The following is an 18,850-nucleotide window of genomic DNA, read 5'->3' as shown; positions in this document are numbered from 1 at the left end:
TCGTCCTAATTTGGGGATGTAGCCGAGATGGGCTAGCTGATCAGGAACAGGGTCCAGGGCTGAGCGGCGTGGCAGGGGAGGGGGGGCATGCCTGGCATGGGGATACCGTCCAGGCCGTCGTTTTGCCTTTTTTTGCGCGCGGCCAGAGCAGGGCCTGAAATGAGAAAAGGCCTACGGAGGACGGTTACGACATGGCAGCATGCCCGCCATTGGATCACGACGCTGTGGTATCCGTGCTACCTCGTCGCACTGGCCCGCAGTGGCTATTGATAGGAACCGTCGCATGACGGCAAGGCCCTGCGCGGCTGCTCGCCCTTTATGCTGTTGCCAACCTCGTACAGAGACCTGCGGCCTGTTTTGATTGCGATGAACAGGGCGCGGGTTTGGGGCCTGTCAGGACAGCCAGAACCGCATTGACAGCTGCAGAAGGGGCCGTCGAGAGGACACGGACAGTTGGGCCAGCCCGGCACAATTTCACACCTCGTCTGCTCGTGCATGGCAAGCATGGCTGGCATGGTAGCGGGAGGATCGGTTTTATCAGCTTGGTTTATGCTAGCAAGATAAGGGACATGGGACCCAAGCCACCTGGGAAATTCCCCGCCGGCGGCCACGAGCCCTTCACGGCCAGCACAGCAGCCACAGCTGTTGACCCCAGCTGCTGACCCTGTCCACCGCGGCCCGACTGCTTGCAACTGAGGGTGGTCCTGCCAGGGATCCTTCGACCTCGCCAAATTAGGCACACGAAAACACAGAAATACAGGACCGCGAGGGCACCTGGGCATGCGTGCACCTGTCCAATCGTGGCCAGCCATTGACGGTGTAATCCAACGTGAGGCCACTGGTCAAGTTACACGCCGGCGTTAAAGGGGGACCACAAAGGGCCGAGCAGCAGCGCTATGTAGCAGCAGCACCAGCAGCACCAGCAGCAGCACGAGCGCCGACACGGCGATGGGCTCGAGTCAAGTCGAGGAATGGAACGACGGCGAGCCGCCCTTCTAGGGCGTGGGGAAAGGAGCTAGTGCCTGGGTGGCAGGGTGGCAGGGTAGTCGGCGGGAAGAAGCCACCTGGGTTGTTTGAGACAAGTTCTGAGACTGGCCCTACCAGACTGGCCTCAAGCCTCCCAAGCTCCGTCAGTGCTGGCAGCTAGAAGGGACCAAGATGGAGAGTCGGATTGCATCGACTGCTGCAGTCGCAGTCGCCTGACTTGGGATGGTCCTCGCCCTACCGATTGATTTCATTTTTCTTGTCTCTCGTATTGCCATGTCATCAGGAAAAACAAACCCACGCAAGCAGGCAAGCAGGTGCTTTGGACAAGGCAGGGAGAGCTCGCATGCATGCATGCTTGCTTGCCTGCTTGCTTGCCTGCTGGCAGCTCGACGGACTCCGGACGACTGGGCGGCCGTACCAGTAAAGCTCATGATCCCCAGCAGGGACCAGAGTGTCCAGTTGAGGCCTGTCTGGGCAGTTCATTCGGGGAGGATCAATCACCTCAGCCTCTCACGCCCTGGTATGAGATCACCATTGCCGTTCTGGGACGTATTTCCCTCCTCGAACCCCTCCTGCCTGATGATCTACCCAGGCAAGCTGCTGCTGCTGCTGCTGCCGCTGCTCCCCCCTCGTCTCGCAGCGCAAACAAGCGATAGGCGAAGATACCGGAAGTCCCTGGCGCCTGTGACGCTCAGCCCCCGGTGGTCCGTGGATCCAAGGGTCGGCTGAGCTCGAGAGTTGAGACGACATGTTCAGACGAAATCCTGCCGCCCAGGTCGTCCAGGTCGTCCGTGTCGTGATGGCGGGCAGAGGCCTCTTCCCCGCACATGCTGCGCCAGGTGCCAGGTGTTGACCTGGCATTGCCTCATGACACATGTCTGACTTGATGGTCTCGAGGCTCCTTCTCTCCTCGTTGGACAAAACGGTGCTATCGCCGATGCGCGCTTCATCACATCTGCTTCTGGTGTGGTTCGCCCCGTGGTGAGCCGCATGAATGACGAAGACGTGATTGCTGCACGAGCGCGGGGTTCGTCCTCTCCACCACTTCGAGCAACAATACCGGCGAAGGGTTATATGCCTTCCCCGCCGCCCGCCCTCTGACCGCGCCGGGCGGCTGAAGGGCGGCCAAGACCAATCTACACGCACCATCGCGATCGTCTGGCGGTCTAGATGCCATTCAGGCATATCCATGGGACAGCTCTTCCAAGCTTCCGGCCTGAGGGAACTCCCGTGTGCGCACTGCCGAGGTAGCAGTTGAGGCAGCCTTGCGCAAACTCGTCAATGCAATCCCGTCCCGCCAGTCTGGTGACCAGCGCAATGGCGGCGGTCGTCGTCCGCGGGCGAGCCGGTCAGACGGCCCATTGGCGGCGATGATCTTGAGGCTCCAAGTCCCGACTCCCGAGCCATGGTTGAGCGGCGAAAGGGACGCAGCCGCGTTCGGCATAATGTATTAGTCTCCTGTGGGGTGGCCATATCGGGCTGGCCCAGCCTCGTTTAAGGAGCGCGAGGCTGATCACAACTGGATTTATTTTCCCGACCCCTGGCCACATGCAGCCACAGTCCCAGGGAAACAAAGCTCCAACCTCACATGATCAGGCTAATATCAACGACAGACATACTTCACGCATCGACATGGCCGGCATGTGCTACTGACGTCGGCTGTGCAGTGCGCTCCTGTTTGCGGGAAGACGCGTTCCAAGCTACTGGGTAGCTTACGCTTTGATTTCGGCACAAAGTCAGGGCAGAGGCTACTTGTGGCATTCCAGGAGTCTTTTGAAAGGCCAGCCAGGGCTAGCAGTACAACGGTAGCAGGATGACGGGCCGTAGCCCCATTTCGAGGGTCGACAGATTGTCAAAGACCACAAGTGCCCAAGTGGTTGCAGTCGGATGCTACCGAAGGTGCTGCCAGTTGGGTGCAAGATTGGCTCCCGCACAGACTTGGTAATCGCCGGTCAGGCTTCTTTCTGGTGGTTTTGTGCCCTTCATCGTGTCGCAAGGCAGATGAGACGGTCTGGCTGGCAAGCTGGCAACGTCCATCCAGTGCCGCCAGACCATGCAACGCTAACAGGAGGATGACTTGGGATTGATGCTACAACTACACAGTAGCAGAGAGCCCCACAGCTCGCCTCGCTTTTAGAGGTGCGGAGGAGGGGGGTGGAGGACGGAGGTTCGCGCTCCATTTTTCCCGACCTCGACCCGACTCTTCGGTCACCACCACCCCAAACTGCTGACATCATGCACGACCTCGCCTGTCCCGACCCCGATGCCTAGAGCGGACTCAGCGATTCGCCCATCCGTCTTCGCCGACGATGTCGCGCTGCCTGCTTGTGCAGCTAGCCATTGGAGCTGAAGACGCCACATTCAAGATGCGTCACTGATGAACTGGACGGCTCTGCGGGGAACAGCGAGCCGGTAGACTACTGACTGTGAGTGATTGTAAATGAGTAGGTCCTCTCTCCATCACCCGTCTAGTATATAAGTAAGATCCCGCCGGTGTCACGAGATATGCTGCTGTGCTACATCAAACCCGTGCACGAGAACCCCTCAAGATTCGGATGAACCGTTTGGTTCGTCTTTGTTCGAGACTATCCCCGGCAGTGTGTATACTACCGCGAACGGCCCTTGCCCTACTCAGATGCCATCAGCCCGCCTATTGCCATTCACCATTGACGACCACCTTGACGAGAGTTGTCGTTGGTGCTTAGACATTGATTGACGAGGCGACCGTTCAACATCAACGCCAGCCATGTCGGCAACGGGACAACAGGGTCCCCAGGCGATGGTACGCACTCTGCCTGCCTCCTTCTAGGACAAAGCTTCTAATCTTCGTCTCAGTCCGGGCCTCCCTATGCTCCAACCACAGCTCTCTTGGGTGGGCGTCCAACCGTCTCCGTCGACGACCCCATCTGCGCCGTCCTGCTGCTCTTCTTCATCGTAGGGGCTGCGACGCACATGAGCATCTTCAAAATAAATCACAAGCGGGACCACAAGTTCGTCTTCTCGGCCCTGTTATTCGGCTTCTGCATGGCCCGCATCACAACCCTTGTCCTTCGCATAGTCTGGGCCTCGCAGCCACGGAGCGTGAACGTCGCCATCGCGGCAACCATCTTCGTCCAGGCGGGCGTCTTGCTCCTCTTCATCGTGAACCTCATCTTTGCGCAGCGCCTCATCAGGTCCTACCACCCGGCCCTCGGCTGGTCGCGCCCCCTGGGCTGGGCCTTCAAGTTCCTGTACTTCTGCGTCGCTGCGAACCTGATAATGGTCATCACCGCCACCGTCGACTCCTTCTTCACCCTGGACCCCAACACCCGCCGCATCGACCGCGACATCCAGCTCTTCGCGGGGACCTTCCTCGCGGTGCTGTCCTTCCTGCCCGTCCCGATCACATTGATCACGGTTGCCGCCCCGCGCGCGCGCCCCCGCCCCGAAAAGTTCGGCCAGGGCCGCCAGCGCACCAAGATCTGGCTGCTCCTCTTCACCTCCGCCATCCTCGCCCTCGGCGCGGGCTTCCGCATCGGCGTCAGCTTCACCAGGCCCCGGCCCGCGGCCGACCCGGCCTGGTACCACTCCAGGGCGTGCTTCTACTGCTTCAACTTCGTCATCGAGCTGGTCGTCGTCTACGCCTACGCCATCACCCGCTTCGACAGGCGCTACCACATCCCCGACGGCAGCAGCGGGCCGGGCCACTACTCGGGCGAGAGGGTGGCGAGCGAGACCAAGAGCCCTATGAAGAGCCCCGTGAGGGCCACCATGGGCAGCAGTCTCACCGTCAACCGGGAGATTGATGTTTTTGGCGACGATGCTGCACTTGACAGCCCGGCCGAGCAGAGCAGGAGGCAGAGCGAGTGGGAGGCCAGGGCGCGGGCGGAGCTTGACGAGGAGCGTGTGGCCGATTCTTCGTGAGCGCTCGTCGCTGGTTTGTTGTGTTGTGCGTCTTTGTGACCACTCTACGTTGATATCCCGGCTAGATTACAAGTAATGGCCCAGGTGGCAGCGGTAGTGTGTTGTAATGCATCCATATGGGCATCATTAGCTAGCGAGATAGACTACTTAATTGGAATAATCAGGCCATCCGAGACATGACACAATCACCCGCCCGTATGGTTTCACCAGTATCCAACAATCGAGTATAATGTAAGGCAGTTGGATGTTAACGAAGCTTTGATCGATCGTCTCGATAGGTATGCAGGTGGCAAGCACCGAGGGTAGTCTTATCCACCGGCCAAGGACACGAGAGTTTCACCTCATCCCAGCGAAGTGAGAGCCTCTCGGGTCACGAACACTATTATGGCAGAACTTATTGGCATGAGAACGCCCCTCAGCTCCTTGCAAGGTGCATTTGGATTCTTCTTGTGATGCTGAAATGCCCCTTCTGGTGGAGCATGTTCTCAGTGGCACTACAATATATACTCAGCGACTTGGGCCTCAACGGCCGGCTTAACGGCCGTCTTAACGGACAGTTTAAGCCAGGTCGTTTGAGCTGGAGACAGGGCCGTGCTGTCTGTTCACTAGCAGGGCAAGTCGAGCGCGCATTACCCGCAAAACGACGTCTAATATTGTCCCTCTTGTCTAAACTTTCCCGGGCAGGCGGCGAGACCCAGCCCGCGGAACAGTTGATTAGGTACACAAGTCAGGGATGCACCACTCGTGGCGATATATGTTGCTAGTGGTGCTAATCTACCTCAACGCTCTTTGCTTCTAAGCCTTTCTCCGCACAGCACGCCCAAATTCGCAAGGCCAGGCATCGAGTTTAGAGGAAGTAGTCTGGTGTCCTTCTCGAGACCATGGGCTCCCCGGCACGAGGGCATGGGTCGAATTGGAGGCTAAGAACATATCATCAGTCATCGCGGACCCGGTCCTCTTCGTCGGAGAGAAACTTACAAGGTGTACTTCAGGTGCTCGTCGATCTCCATTATTGCGGCTTGGTTGCCGCATCTGTAACAGTAGTTGGGGGCTGCCCGAACGTCAGTTGTGTAAACCCACAAGAACATGCTCGATGTGTGGGGACCTACCAGAGAATATGGTCACGACGTTCCTATCCTGAGACCAGTTGTACCCCTCCATAACCAGCTGGTGGGCCCGAGCGATCAGAGTCAAGCCGTTGTTGTGGTTGAACGCCTCCGATATGTCCTGACCGAAGGTGTAACCCGCACCACGGGGCGAAATTCCCCATCCGCACCGGTCATCGGGGTCGGACCACAGCAGGTCGCACATGGGACCTTCGTGAGGGACCTCCTGGATCCTGTCTAGAGCCCGAATGTTGTCGAGGGTGTCGATGCTGGGCGACAGACCTCCGTGCAGGCAGAAGATCTGGTTGTCAATTAGGGCGGTGAGGGGGAGGTAGTCGAAAAGGTCGGTGAAGTATTTCCAGACGTTGGCATTTCCGTACTTGCGGAGGCACTCGTCGTAGAAACCGTACACCTGGGTGATCTGGCGCGACTCGTGGTTGCCGCGGAGGATGGTGATTCGCTGAGGATATCGGATCTTCAGAGCGACAAGAAGGGTCACTGTCTCGACGGAGTAGTAACCACGGTCAACGTAGTCACCTGTGGGCGTTTCTCAGCGTCTATGTCTCTGCAGGGGGCGCGATGGGAAGCACTGACCCATGAAAAGGTAGTTGGTGTCTGGGTTTGGACCACCAATCTTGAAAAGTTCCATCAGATCGTGGAACTGGCCGTGGATGTCACCACAGACAGTCACTGGGCATTTCTGTTGTACCACGTGTGAGCGCTTTTGGCAGCAGAGTTGGGTTATCGAGCACATACGACTGGTTGGACGTTGGACTCGTCCTGGAGAACTTCCCGCGCCTGTGATTGCTGGTCAGCTTGGGGCCACCGATAGCTGGCACGCGAGCAGGGAACAACGGTCCAGAGCTTGGTCAATGGTGTTTTGGTGTTGTCGGCGGGGAGGGTCGCCGTCGCCGGCCAGCCATCTCGACAGGAGTGCTAACCTTCTCACACAGCCTCTGAACGTCCGTCTCTGCGAGCTGTTTGCAGTTCATCAGACCCTCGATCCAGCCGTCGAGCGTTGGGATGGTGGTGGGCTCCAAGGGAGGTGCGGCGGGCAGGTCTGCGGGAATGCGCCCGACATCCTCCATGTTAGTATCCATAGTGACCGCTGGGGTCTCTCCGATCGCCAGAGCAGATGTTATCTTGCTAGGAACGAGGGTCGCCGTCGCAAGGTCGTTGATGGGATTCGATCGCGGCGGCAGGACACAATGACGTTTTGGGCCCGCGGCAGGAAGCAGTCGGTGATTTTCGCAGGAGGGCGGTTGCAGCTGGGTGTCGTCGTCGCAGCGGGCTTTTCAAGGGGCCTGGAGCTCACTCGCAGGACTGCGATGTGCTCCTGTGGAGTACGGAGAGGGTGCGGAACGGGGGGTATCAAAGCTGTGATGGGGATTGTCTGAAGGTCGATGGTGGGATGCGTGCTTAGTTAGGTAGGCAGGTAGGTCGGAGCCGTCCCAAGGTTGCCCTCTCTCGCTCGAAGCCAGTGAGGGAATGTGGAGCCAGCCGGCCAGAGCAGGCCCCAGCCGCCATTTGCACCTCAAACGCCACCTACACCACCTACGCTAGGTCTAACGCCCCTTGAGCCCCGCAGAACGTTAGGTGCTAGCGAAAAAGGGGCCGTCCGTCAAAGAAGCTCGATCAGTCAGCTCGCACACGGAACCTTGGAAATGCTGTAACAAACAAGCAAGGTGCTCGTAAACAATGACAACCATTTTTCATCCGCTCGTCATTGAATTTTTTACACTGTATTTACGTAATGTGCATCTCCGGATGTAAGCTCCTGATGAAGCCATCTATCTGCGCGTCGCGCCATACCTCGAGGCTCTGCAAACAAGGAAAATCGTCCCTGCGGAATCGTCCCTGCGGGCAAAAATGTCGTAGCAAAGAGATTCTCCCCAACACACTACTACCAGCTCATGATAGGCCCAGTCCGACCGGCTCGTTAGGCGCACTGCCATTGACTGCCGGCGGTTCCTGTCCAACGAGGTTGCGGAAGTCCAGTCCAACCTCAGAAAGCATTTGCGCATGCTCCTTGGCCCGCTCCATGCACTTGGTCCACGCCTCGCTCCCGTGCTCGGTGCTGCTCAGCTGTCTTGCCAGGATGACATTGAAAGCCTCAACCTCTTCCTTGGCCCACTTGACACAGGCGCTCATCATGGGCGGCGGGAAGCAACCTTGGAAGCAGCCTACCGTGTTCTTGATGATTGTGAAGTACACGAATGATATCTGCCAGATGTAGAGGTGCAGGTCTCCCTGGAAGACACATTGGCTGTGACACAAGTTAGCAAAGCACCCGCAACATTCATTCTCACATGTCAGCCAACTCACCGAGAGCGTTTTTGGATGATGCTGCTTCTCGCCTCAAGATATGCCTCTCTGGCGCGGTCCTCGTAGCCAAGCCGACTCAGCCAGCTGACGTGCAGCTTGGTCTTGCTCACTTCGCTGTGCGTGCTGCCCAGCTCGCGAGTGATGAGCCCGGCCAAGCGTGAGCATCTTTCCTCGACCTTGAACTCAATAAAGTCTTGTGCGACAGCATTGTTCTTGAGGCTTCGAGAAAGGCTCTTTAGCTTCTCCACTCGAACCACAGCCGGTTCAATCCGCTGCAGGGCAATGTCAATGTCAAGCTCATCCATCTGACCCTCAACCCATCGAAGATTCTGCTGTTTCCCGTCCACCTCGATGAGCATGTCCTTGATATCCGAGAGGGTCTCGAGGAGCTCCGTCTTCTGCAGAAGACCCGGGTCTCTTGATGCAAAGTAGTTGATGGTCTCCTTGGCTTTGTTGTTCGCCTCTCGCTCTGACTGGATGTTTCGTCGAAGGTCTTCCACTACTTTGCGAATGTTGAGCATGAGGGATCGCTTCTCGGGATCATCAGGCTTCTCTGTGCGGTAGATGACAGAGCCCTGTCCCACGCCACGGACCATGATGGCATCTGTCAGTTTAGTTCTGCTGCTGGACGAATCGTTGGACCCTGCCATGTCCACAACCTCAATATCAAGGATAGGCCAGCAGCGGTCGGCGACCAGCTTGACCGCTGGACCTCGCGCCTCGGGATTTTCCGTTTTCCTCTTCTTACGAGAGGCAATGAGTAGATGATCGTTCAACAGGACAATCTGGATGGACCGCCTCGACTTGTACGTCGCGTTGTCAAGCTCAATCCAGGACCCGGCATCCTGGATGATATGACGACCAACGGAATTTGGCAGGAACTTCTGCGACCCTTCAATCGTCTTGTAGAGTGCCTGCTCGCGATGGTTAGTTATAGTGCGGCTTCCAGGTCACATGGCGTATACCGACCTGCATCTGAGAGTTCCACAGAGCTGCTCGGTCCACGACGGAGCTTCGCTTGTCTCTTTTGCTCATACCAGAGGAGAAAGAGTCCCCATTCGTCCCGGATGACTCCTCATTGCGGGAGGAAGCAGATCGAAGCACTGTTGTGTTCGTCTTCAGTTCCGACATGAGGTTCTTGAGGTTACGCATCTCCTCCTTGAGCTTCTCTGCCTCCTTGCTAATCTTGATGAACTGAGTTCTATTCTGGTACACATTCTGCTGCAGGTCGTTTGAAGCCCGGGTCTTCAGCTTCTGTAAGCGATCCTCGAAGTCCGGTATCTCGTCCTCGGTTGCATTCGCCAGCGCGCTGGTGACGTACGCATCAGGATTGAGCCTCGGATCTCTGAGGGACTTCACATCAACGGTCGGTTTGCTGCCAACCGGGCCTCCCCTTGAACTTGGAGGGTCTGCCGCCTCTGCTGGCTTCCGGTATGGCTCGTACTTGTCAAGGGTAGGCATCGTCGGCATCGGAGGGGCGGCCGTGACATCGAAGTTGTCCGGGATGTTGTACCGCGTGGAGTATCGACGCTTCACATAGTCGGATGTCTTTCCACCAGCTTGAGGAGGTGGTCTCGGCCGAGGGGTCACCTCAGCAGCCACGGGTCTCCCGCCCCCCGAGCTTCTTGAGACGGAGACGCCATCGTTGGCGATGGGCTCCGAGATCTGGCGCGGTGCGCTGATCTTGGGTCGTTGGTTTCTCTTGCCTCCTTTCCGGAGGGAGATTCCCCTCCTCTCTTCCGACATGTTCGATTTCGTTGGCTGGTCGGTCGGTCGTTGAGTGGTGGGACCGGGGCGGGCCGTGGAGGGAGGAGGGAGATGGAAGCTCAGAGTGTCTCCCGCAGATGTGTTTCGTACAGTACCTAGGTCAGTCACATTGGGCAGTCAGGTACCTAGGTAGCTGGACACGACAGGGGTACTACTACAGACTACTGGGACCCCAGGTACCTACGTACCCCCGGCGTAAAAATTGGCCATGAGCTCCAGCATTGAGCTTCCAACCTCAAAGAACCGGATATCGGTCGCAACCTTGCAGTCCTACCATTTTGCAAACGCAGGACCACTCATCACCGCTGCAGACAATACACCCTCCTCCTCCCGCAAGAACCCCCCTTTTCTTTCTATTCCGCGACTGGACCCCTTGCCAAAGAAGGAATCCGGAAGAACTCACACAGACGCACAATGGCATCATCGCAAACCACAGTCATTGCGACTGCAACGGCCGCCGCAGTGGCGACCGGTCTCCTCGGTATAGATGCATCCGCAGAGAGGACCATTGATGCGCTTCTTTGCTGACCCTGTCTGCCCACCCCAGCCTACGCCGTCTACTTCGATCACGCACGACGAAACAAGCCCGAGTTCAGGAGGAATCTGCGGCGCAACGAGCGCAAGCAAGTACGACAGGCAAAGGAGCAGTCCGAGGTCGAGACCCAGAGCAGGCGCCAAGAGATCAAGGCCGCCGTCGACGAGGCCAGAGAGGAGGGCTTCCCCACGAGCGTGGAGGAGAAGGAGGCCTATTTCCTCGACCAGGTGACGATGGGAGAGCAGTTGGGCGCAGACCGTGAGTGTGGCACAACAAGGGCGGGCCGCGGCTTTGCCAAAGCCAGAGCCTCGCTGTGGATTTGGTGGCTGACTGGAGATGATGACGCAGCGTCTCGCGCTCTGGAAGCGGCGTTGGCATTCTACAAGGGCCTCAAGGTCTACCCAACACCTGGAGACCTGATCAACATCTACGACAAGACGGTACCGAAGGTGAGTTTTACTCCGTGCGACGCTGCCCGCTGGAAGGAGTCTCGTGCTTACCACTGCTTTGCAACCAGCCTATCCTCGACTTGCTCGCCGAGATGATCGCATACGACCCCAGCCTGAGACTGGAGAGCATGGCCAGCGCTGGCGGTATCCCAGGCATGCCCAACCTCGCAAACCTTGCCGACATGCCCAACGTCGGCCTTGACTAAACAACAGCCGACATGTATACTGAGCGGGCAGGCTTTGAGGCAAATGTCTGCACGATCCTTCCCAGCCTCCACTCTATGACGGCGAGATACCTCCTATCACAAGACTACTCGGGGGCCTCGCATATCGTGGAAGCAGTCGGGCGGACGGTTGAAAACATACTCCGGGAACCAAGGCCCGGCGGTGAAATTTGTACGATCCATTCTGTACACATACCAGGAAAGCGGCGGGACGGGATGCGGGAGTGGAATGGCAGTGATGACGAGCTTTAGAAGACATTCACAATGCATTGATGACCATTCAAATGTGTCTGGCGCTGGGTCCTCCGGGAATTTCGCACGAGTGTAGTTGACCAAGTTATTGCATATTTGAGCGTGCAAGGGGTTAATGATGTCGGAGGCAATAAGCAGAGAATTCAAGCGTTGTGTAATGTTGGCGGCCAGGTCCGCATCGCCTCCTCTCGCCAATTCTGGGTATCAATGTGTGAGGAACGTGTGTGACCCAAGTGGGTTGTGCTAGGCATAGACATAAATTCAAAGTCAAGTACAAGGGCTCCGGCACACGTCGACCCGGGCTCAAGTCTCAATCGGCCGGCCCTTCCTGTCGACCCTTTGATCCCTCGGGTCAAATCCGCCATTTCCCCAAGTGGCCCACTCCGGTGTCTCCTCGCCCATGTATTCCTCTGGGCTGAATTCTCCGTCCGGTCCCCTCTCCTCAAGCAACTCGAAGTACCGGTCGTAGTCAATCAAAGTGTGCCACTTCCCGTCCACCCTAAATCGCTCACTTCCAAGCAAGATACAACAGCTGTGGGCATGTTCCGCGGCGATGCCGTACTGAAGACCCCGTCGGTTGAGTTCGGCATCAAGCGCTGTCACAAACTCACACACCTCCGCGTAGAATGGGACATTTGCCATAGAGAGGCCTGCACTTGAGGAAGTTGAAGTGCCACAATAAGTCACGCCCTTGACCTCGACGAAACAGGGCAGAGCCTTTTCCACAAGGTCTGCATACCCTTGCACCTCATCGTCGATGTTGAACCCCTTGACCAGTGTCAGTCTGAAAACTGTTCGCTGCTTGAACCTCTTCTCCCGCATGATCTCCAAGCACCGCTGGAATCGTTCCCAGAAGTCCCGGTGGAGGGGTCTGTCGATCTTCCGCAGTGACTCCTTGTTACTCGCGTCTATGCTGACGTAAAGCTGCGTGACGTGCTTCAAAGCAGCAAGCTGGTCAGGGTGCTGCGCGTTGCAAACCAGGAAGCTGCTTATGTGTTCGCCGTGCAGCATTTCCAAGAACTCGTTGATATGAGGGTAGAAAATCGGTTCTCCGACCAAAGACAATGCGCAGTGGCGGATGCGCATCGCCTCTGCGAAGCGCTCCGCCCTCAACCCGGGCAATCCGCGCATCATCTTGATCTTCTTGTAGTGGCCCTCTTTCACCCCGTTGAAGATCAAATCTGGGGGGTCAACTACCCATCGCCAGGTCGTCCCAACAGGGTTCGTCCCATGACGCCAACAGAAGACACATTTGTTGGAGCACGACAAAGATGGTGTGGTCTCCATACATTGGTGGGAGTTTATGCCGTAGAATGAGAACTTGTAGCAAGAGCCACGGCCGCGGAGGGCAGACTTGGTCCAACGGCAAATCTTTACACCGGAGTGTGAGCCCACTATCGAGTAGCCTTGCTTCGTCAGAGATTTGAAGGTAGGGGATTCCTTTGGAACCATCTCTTTCACGGTCTGAACCGGCGTCTTCCGCTTAGACTCGGTTGTAAAGTCAATGGCCAGGGGTGCGGTAGATTTCGTGTTGCCTTCATCCCTGGCGTTTTGCAGCACCCTGCCGAGGTCCTCCATGTCGTCCATTGTCGATGAAGACTTGAGTTTTCGTGGCTGGGCCGATTCCTGGTTTTCAAAAACAACCTCTCCGTCATCTTCGGCCTCGTCGGCCTCGTCATCGCTTTCAACGGCGTCTCCGGAGCCAGGAACACCCTCACCCAGGGTCCCATCGCGAGCCAACTGGCCAAATATGTCAGTCAGTCCGTTCCTCCACTCGCCGAGTCTTTCGGTGCCGTCACGCTTGACGTCACCCATCCCAAGCGGATACGCTCGCTTGCGATCTGTCAACTTTGACATCCATTTGTCGACATCCTTGGCCTGAACGCAGTAGCCCTCTTCCTCCGTCGGCCAATTTTCTCGGTCGCCAAATCCAAACACGGAATAGCCAAGTATGCGTGAGAGAGGTGCAGTGTCGATCCTGAAATCGTGGTGTGTCTCCTTCAGATGCTCCAAAAATGTGTCGTTGATCGTGTCGATGTTATAACTGGGCAGCAAAAAAAGATAGAAGAACTCCGTAGCGACATCTCTGTCGGCGTCCAGCTTCGGTAGTGAAATGAAGTATTCGTCAAGGTCAGCTTCTGCCAAGTCAATGGCTTCCGGTTTCGCAAAGGTGCAGTTGGGGCCGCTTTCTACTGCTTGTAGCAGTCCGAAGAAGTCCTCGATAAACTGCTTTGCAATCCTGTCGGTATTGCCTGTCACGGACGAGAAGAAGACTAGTGTCTTGATCTGCCTTGAGCCAGACGCCTGTGCGTCTCTCCGTCTGTTCAGCTCTCCCTTTATTCTGCGCGGGCCCGCGGGTTTGACCTGCTTCGCCTCGTCGATCTTGTCCCCTGGCGGGCTTGGGATTGCGACGTTTTCGTGGGTCTTCTCATTGTAGATCTTGGGGAAGACATGGAGCGGCTCGTTGCCTTGGGTAATATGCAAGTACACGCGTACAAGAACCAAAACGGTGAAGGTGGACAAGATTATGGCGGTGCGATTTGCGTGCCAGAACTCGATGGCGGCTGCGAACAACTGAATTAGCCACACGATAGACTTGCACAACGACCAATCCAGTTGCAGGGCGCTTGATAACTCACAGTCTGGAAACCCCAGCCAAGGGCTCGTAGGCAGATTGAACTCCATGCCTACGGACAGCAAAACCTTGGTGGTGGTGGCACGAAAGTTGTGCGTGAGGTGGAATTTGTCAACCACGGCGGGAGAATCGTTTGTACCCCGCCAATCCAGAAGCTCGGGTTTGATTCACAAGTATTTTCTACAAGGGTCCGCCACTTGCTGGTGGGGGCGGTACGGGGCTCTGCAGGGCCAAGGGTACTGAACTTGGTCGGTGCGGGTGCTACTGCAGTACTCCGTACACTCGATACCTGGGTACTTCGGTACACGTTCAGGAACAGTTCACCTTCATGAAAACGGGTTGCCCAATATCGAGACTTGGCCGTAGACCCTGCTCCGGGGAGATTGCCTATAGGCCAAGTGAAAGTTTAAAAGTGAATACAATCATACGGTGGTTACAGCAGATATTTTGCATGCAGGGTATCGACCAGGAGAATCAGTCACAGTACTCCGCTCGCAGTGTGTATGTACATTGTACTGATGCTGGGAGGCACGTGGGTTCGCGTCGTGTTTGATGGAAGCATCGGCCTGGTATCTTGGGTCAATTCCGTCGGGTTGCGACAAGTCAGTTTCGACCCGCACAACGCATGCAAGACGCCGCTCGGGATATCTATGATCTACGGTGTGGCATTTAAGCCCGCCCACGGCCGGTCTGCTCCAGCTTCCGAGCAAGTCTCCTTTGCAGTTCGTCTCCCTTTTCCCACGTCCGACTCCACACGCGACGCGTCGCCAGCAACATCCTTCCACAACAAGAACCCACCATGCCGCCAAAGAAACGTCCCCTTGAGGTCATTGACCTGACAGATGACGATCCCGTTGTGGGAAAGTCCGCAAAGCCTCGCTTTTCGGGACCGTCAAGCCAATCCTCTCTGTACAATGGGTCATCACAGCGCGGACAAGGCCAGTCATCCTATGCCTCGTCCTCCCAGCCACTATCTGGAAGTCAACGCTCTGGGCACGGATATTCTCAGAGCTCTTTTGCGGACGACGAACCTGAGGTTCTAGACCTCACCCAAGTCGATGACGGTCCAGCTCTTCAGCTTTATGGGACCACCGACAATAAGATCGTCGGTTGCAGATACTACGATGGGATTGTCAGCCCAGGCGAGCTCGTTGTTCTTCGAAGGGAACCTTCCAACCCGTTAGTCTACCAGTCCAGAATTTCCTGGCTCTTTGTCTTAGGACCTAACCTCTGCTGTGAATGGCAGGTACGACCGCAACGCTGTGAGAGTCGACAATGTCCTTGGGTCTCAAGTTGGGCATCTGCCTCGCAAGCTGGTAGAAAAACTCGCGCCTTATAGTAAGTAGCTCCTGGGTGGGCCTTTAAACCTTTCAAATGATATTTTCCATCTGCGGTTTGACTCGCAGGCTGTGTCATACCTGCTTGATAGGCTGCAGCTTGTGAGACATGTTGTAGGTGCGAGTTTAACATAGTCTCTATGATATTGCATCGAGTTTCTTTCTCAATGTACTGATAGCTGACCATTGTCGTACAGTGGACTCGGGAGACGTCCTAGTCGAGGCATCGATCCTCGGAGAGAAAGGCTACTTTGACTGTCCCGTGAAACTGACTCTCTACGGCTCGGCCGACCCAATCGCGAGGGCCTCCCTGGAGGAGCGCCTGAAATCTGACAAGCTGCTGAAAGCCACTCAGTTGAAACAAACCAGGCCCAAACCACCAGAACCGCCTCGAAAGAATGTGATGGGCCTCAAGAGTAGCCAGTCAAGGGCTGGGCTCCCTGCCGAGCCCGAGTTATCCCTCGATCAGCTCGCCCAGCTCAGCCAGGCCGTGCAGTTCAGGAGTGGCGACGACAATCTCAAGACGTTCGCGATGGACGAGGAGGCCTTGTCCAAGTTGCCTCAGGCGGAGCAGCCGCAAGAAATGCGGTCGACCCTGCTCCCGTACCAGCTGCAAGGTCTCGAGTGGTTACGCTCGAGAGAGAATCCACAATTCCCTCCTCAGGGCTCTTCTCATGTCACGCAACTGTGGAAACGAGATTCTCGAGGGCGCTTCACCAACATTGCTGCCAATTTCACCACGGCACGGACTCCAACTCTGGCCAAGGGAGGAATTCTTGCAGACGATGTAAGCATCAATTTCCAGCTGTCACTGACCCCCGTCTTTCACGTTGGGAATATTCTAGAACGCAACACTTTGGGATCCATGGCAAAACTAACGTCACCATTAGATGGGTCTCGGAAAGACACTGCAGATGTTGAGTCTTATTCTGTCCGACAAGAAGGGGGCGGGACCGACTCTCATCGTGGCTCCTGTGTCTGTGATGGTAAGGCTGCCCCTATCAATTTTCTGGCCCCTTGTCCAAACAAACGACGCATTGCTGCAAATGGAGTAATCAGTGCTCTGCGGTAGTCGTCTGCAAAGAGCAATTCGGACTTCCGCCTGGTATTGAGTGATAGGCTTGTGCTAACGTATCTTCTTAGAGCAACTGGGAACAACAAGCTTATCAACACACAAAGAGCGAACATGTGCCCAAAATCCTCATGTAAGCATCATTTTTCACATTTTATGGATCACCGTGTTTCATGTTTTGGAATGTTCTAGAATACAACACTTTGGGACCCGTAGCAGGACTAACGTCACCACCAGTTACCACAGGAGGAAGGCGACAGTCCAAGAGATGATGAAGCACAACATCGTCGTCACCAGTTACGGAACCCTGGGATCAGATCATATCAACAAGGGTCCGCTTTCATCGGCCTCTTGGCGCCGTATTATCCTGGACGAAGGACATACAATCCGCAACGCCAAGACGAAGGCTGCCCTGGCGGCCTGCGGTTTGAAGGCAGAATCAAGATGGGTTCTCACAGGGACGCCGATCGTCAACAATATCAAGGATCTCCATTCATTAGTTAAGTTCCTCGGGTTGACGGGAGGTATCGCCGATGATCTGGTCTTCAACGCCGTCATTACCAGGCCTCTCAACCTGGGGGATTCCCGGGCTGAAGCCTTGCTGCAGTCTCTGATGCAGGATCTGTGCCTCAGACGGAAGAAAGACATGGCATTTGTAGACCTGCGACTCCCGCCAAAATCCGAGTATGTTCACCGCATCGCCTTCAAGCCGGATGAGAAAAAGAAGTACGACGCTCTTCTATCCGAGGCCAAAGGCGTCCTCGAGAAGTTCCAGTCGAAACAGAAACAAGGGCAGAAGGCCGGCACGTTCCAGCACGTCTTAGAGCAACTCCTGCGACTCCGCCAAACCTGCAACAGCTGGACACTTTGCAAGGAACGAATCGTGGATCTTCTCAAGACTCTCGAGGACCAGGATGTGGTCGTCCTCAACGACAGGAACCGCAATATCCTGCAGAAGGCACTCCGCCTCTACATCGAGAGCCAGGACGAATGCCCCATCTGCCTAGATACTCTATCAGCGCCGATGATCACTCACTGCAAGCATGTCTTCTGTGGAGATTGCATCCGCAAGGTCATCCAGACCCAATCAAAGTGTCCCATGTGCCGCACTCCTCTGACCGAGGAACAGCTGCTCGAGCCCGCGCCTGAGACTGCCGGCGAGGAAGAGGGAGACAAGCCTCAGGCAGAGACGCAGAGCTCAAAGACGGAGGCGCTACTGAAGATCCTGCAGGCGACACTCAAGAACAAGGGCTCCAAGGTAGTGATATTCTCGCAGTGGACCTCATTTCTGACTATCATTGAGCAGCAGCTCAAGGAGGCCGGGTATGGGTACACTCGCATCGACGGGTCAATGACTCCTTCAGCGCGGGACAGCGCAATGCGTGCCCTCCAGAAGGATCCGAGCACGCGCATCATGCTCGCGTCACTGGCCGTCTGCAGTGTCGGGCTGAATCTGGTTGCGGCAGACACGGTGGTCTTGACGGACTCTTGGTGGGCGCCGGCTATCGAAGACCAGGCGGTGGACCGTGTCCACCGGCTGGGTCAAACACGGCCGACCACCGTGTGGCGGTTGGTGATGGAGGGCAGCGTGGAGGAACGCGTGCTGGACATCCAGGCCGAGAAGAGGCAGCTGGTTGGAAAGGCCTTCAAGGAGAAGGTACAGGGCAAGAAGGCCAAGGAGACAAGGATGGCGGATATCATGAAGTTGCTGACCTGAAGGACGACTCGCTGGCACAGTGTGTATTTGTGTGCAAGGATTCGCTGTTGCGCTTTCTGCATTCGAAATAAGATCAGACGAGGCGGCATTTTGCCAAATGTAGTGGACATCTTGGAGGTGATACAATACTAAGCTGGTTTCGCTTCCATTCCGTATACGTCCGACACAGTACTTGGCTTCTGCGATTTTCTGCACATCCTTCAATGTTGCTAGGAGGATCCATGTGGCGCCCAGCGTCTCTTCTATCGAAGGTCACTTATCTCCCTAGCCTCCCTAGCCGTCTAGGGCTTATCACTCTCAATTACTCATGGACTTTTGGCAAAGCTAGTTCCTCACATGTCCGCGAGGCTAAGCCAAGTAGCATGCAATAGTCTCCACTCGAGACCTAAGCTCAGGCTTCCCATCCCTTTCAATCCCAAGTCCAAAGGCATGAAATCCCAAACAAATTTTGACCATTCAACATACCATTAAATGCTAGGGGAGCACTCCTAACTACTAACAGCTTGTCCTGTTTGACGGACAGGCAAGCGCAGAGCAGTGT

The 18,850-nt window shown here is 56.2% G+C and overlaps 4 protein-coding genes across 4 annotated transcripts; 3 read left to right on the top strand and 1 right to left on the bottom strand.

Moving 5' to 3' along the window:
• Positions 1-208: 208 nt before the first annotated feature.
• KVR01_004005 (uncharacterized protein) lies at positions 209-5,063 on the top strand. Its single transcript, XM_044794599.1, has 2 exons — positions 209-3,769; positions 3,823-5,063. The coding sequence occupies exons 1-2, from the start codon at positions 3,734-3,736 to the stop codon at positions 4,888-4,890; spliced, it is 1,104 nt and encodes a 367-aa protein (XP_044649020.1). The 5' UTR covers positions 209-3,733; the 3' UTR covers positions 4,891-5,063.
• Positions 5,064-10,322: 5,259 nt separating this feature from the next.
• On the top strand, positions 10,323-11,706 carry KVR01_002023 (uncharacterized protein). The gene is made up of 4 exons (XM_044787098.1): positions 10,323-10,569; positions 10,636-10,881; positions 10,972-11,072; positions 11,141-11,706. Exons 1-4 carry the CDS (start codon positions 10,503-10,505, stop codon positions 11,276-11,278), a joined length of 552 nt encoding a protein of 183 aa, XP_044647038.1. The 5' UTR covers positions 10,323-10,502; the 3' UTR covers positions 11,279-11,706.
• On the bottom strand, positions 11,683-14,314 carry KVR01_002436 (uncharacterized protein). Its single transcript, XM_044791644.1, has 2 exons — positions 14,188-14,314; positions 11,683-14,112 (listed from the first exon to the last, which is right to left on the bottom strand). The coding sequence occupies exons 1-2, from the start codon at positions 14,231-14,233 to the stop codon at positions 11,852-11,854; spliced, it is 2,307 nt and encodes a 768-aa protein (XP_044647451.1). The 5' UTR covers positions 14,234-14,314; the 3' UTR covers positions 11,683-11,851.
• A 262-nt stretch (positions 14,315-14,576) lies between these two features.
• Positions 14,577-18,457, top strand: KVR01_002907 (uncharacterized protein). Its single transcript, XM_044784301.1, has 6 exons — positions 14,577-15,362; positions 15,430-15,521; positions 15,718-16,307; positions 16,411-16,506; positions 16,664-16,725; positions 16,830-18,457. Exons 1-6 carry the CDS (start codon positions 14,983-14,985, stop codon positions 18,307-18,309), a joined length of 2,700 nt encoding a protein of 899 aa, XP_044647922.1. The 5' UTR covers positions 14,577-14,982; the 3' UTR covers positions 18,310-18,457.
• The last annotated feature ends 393 nt before the right edge of the window (positions 18,458-18,850 follow it).

This window comes from Diaporthe batatas (genome assembly GCF_019321695.1).
Source record: "Diaporthe batatas strain CRI 302-4 chromosome Unknown Contig00003, whole genome shotgun sequence".
In the NCBI taxonomy this organism is placed as follows: domain Eukaryota; kingdom Fungi; phylum Ascomycota; class Sordariomycetes; order Diaporthales; family Diaporthaceae; genus Diaporthe; species Diaporthe batatas.
This window is presented reverse-complemented; position numbering and strand designations above follow the sequence as displayed.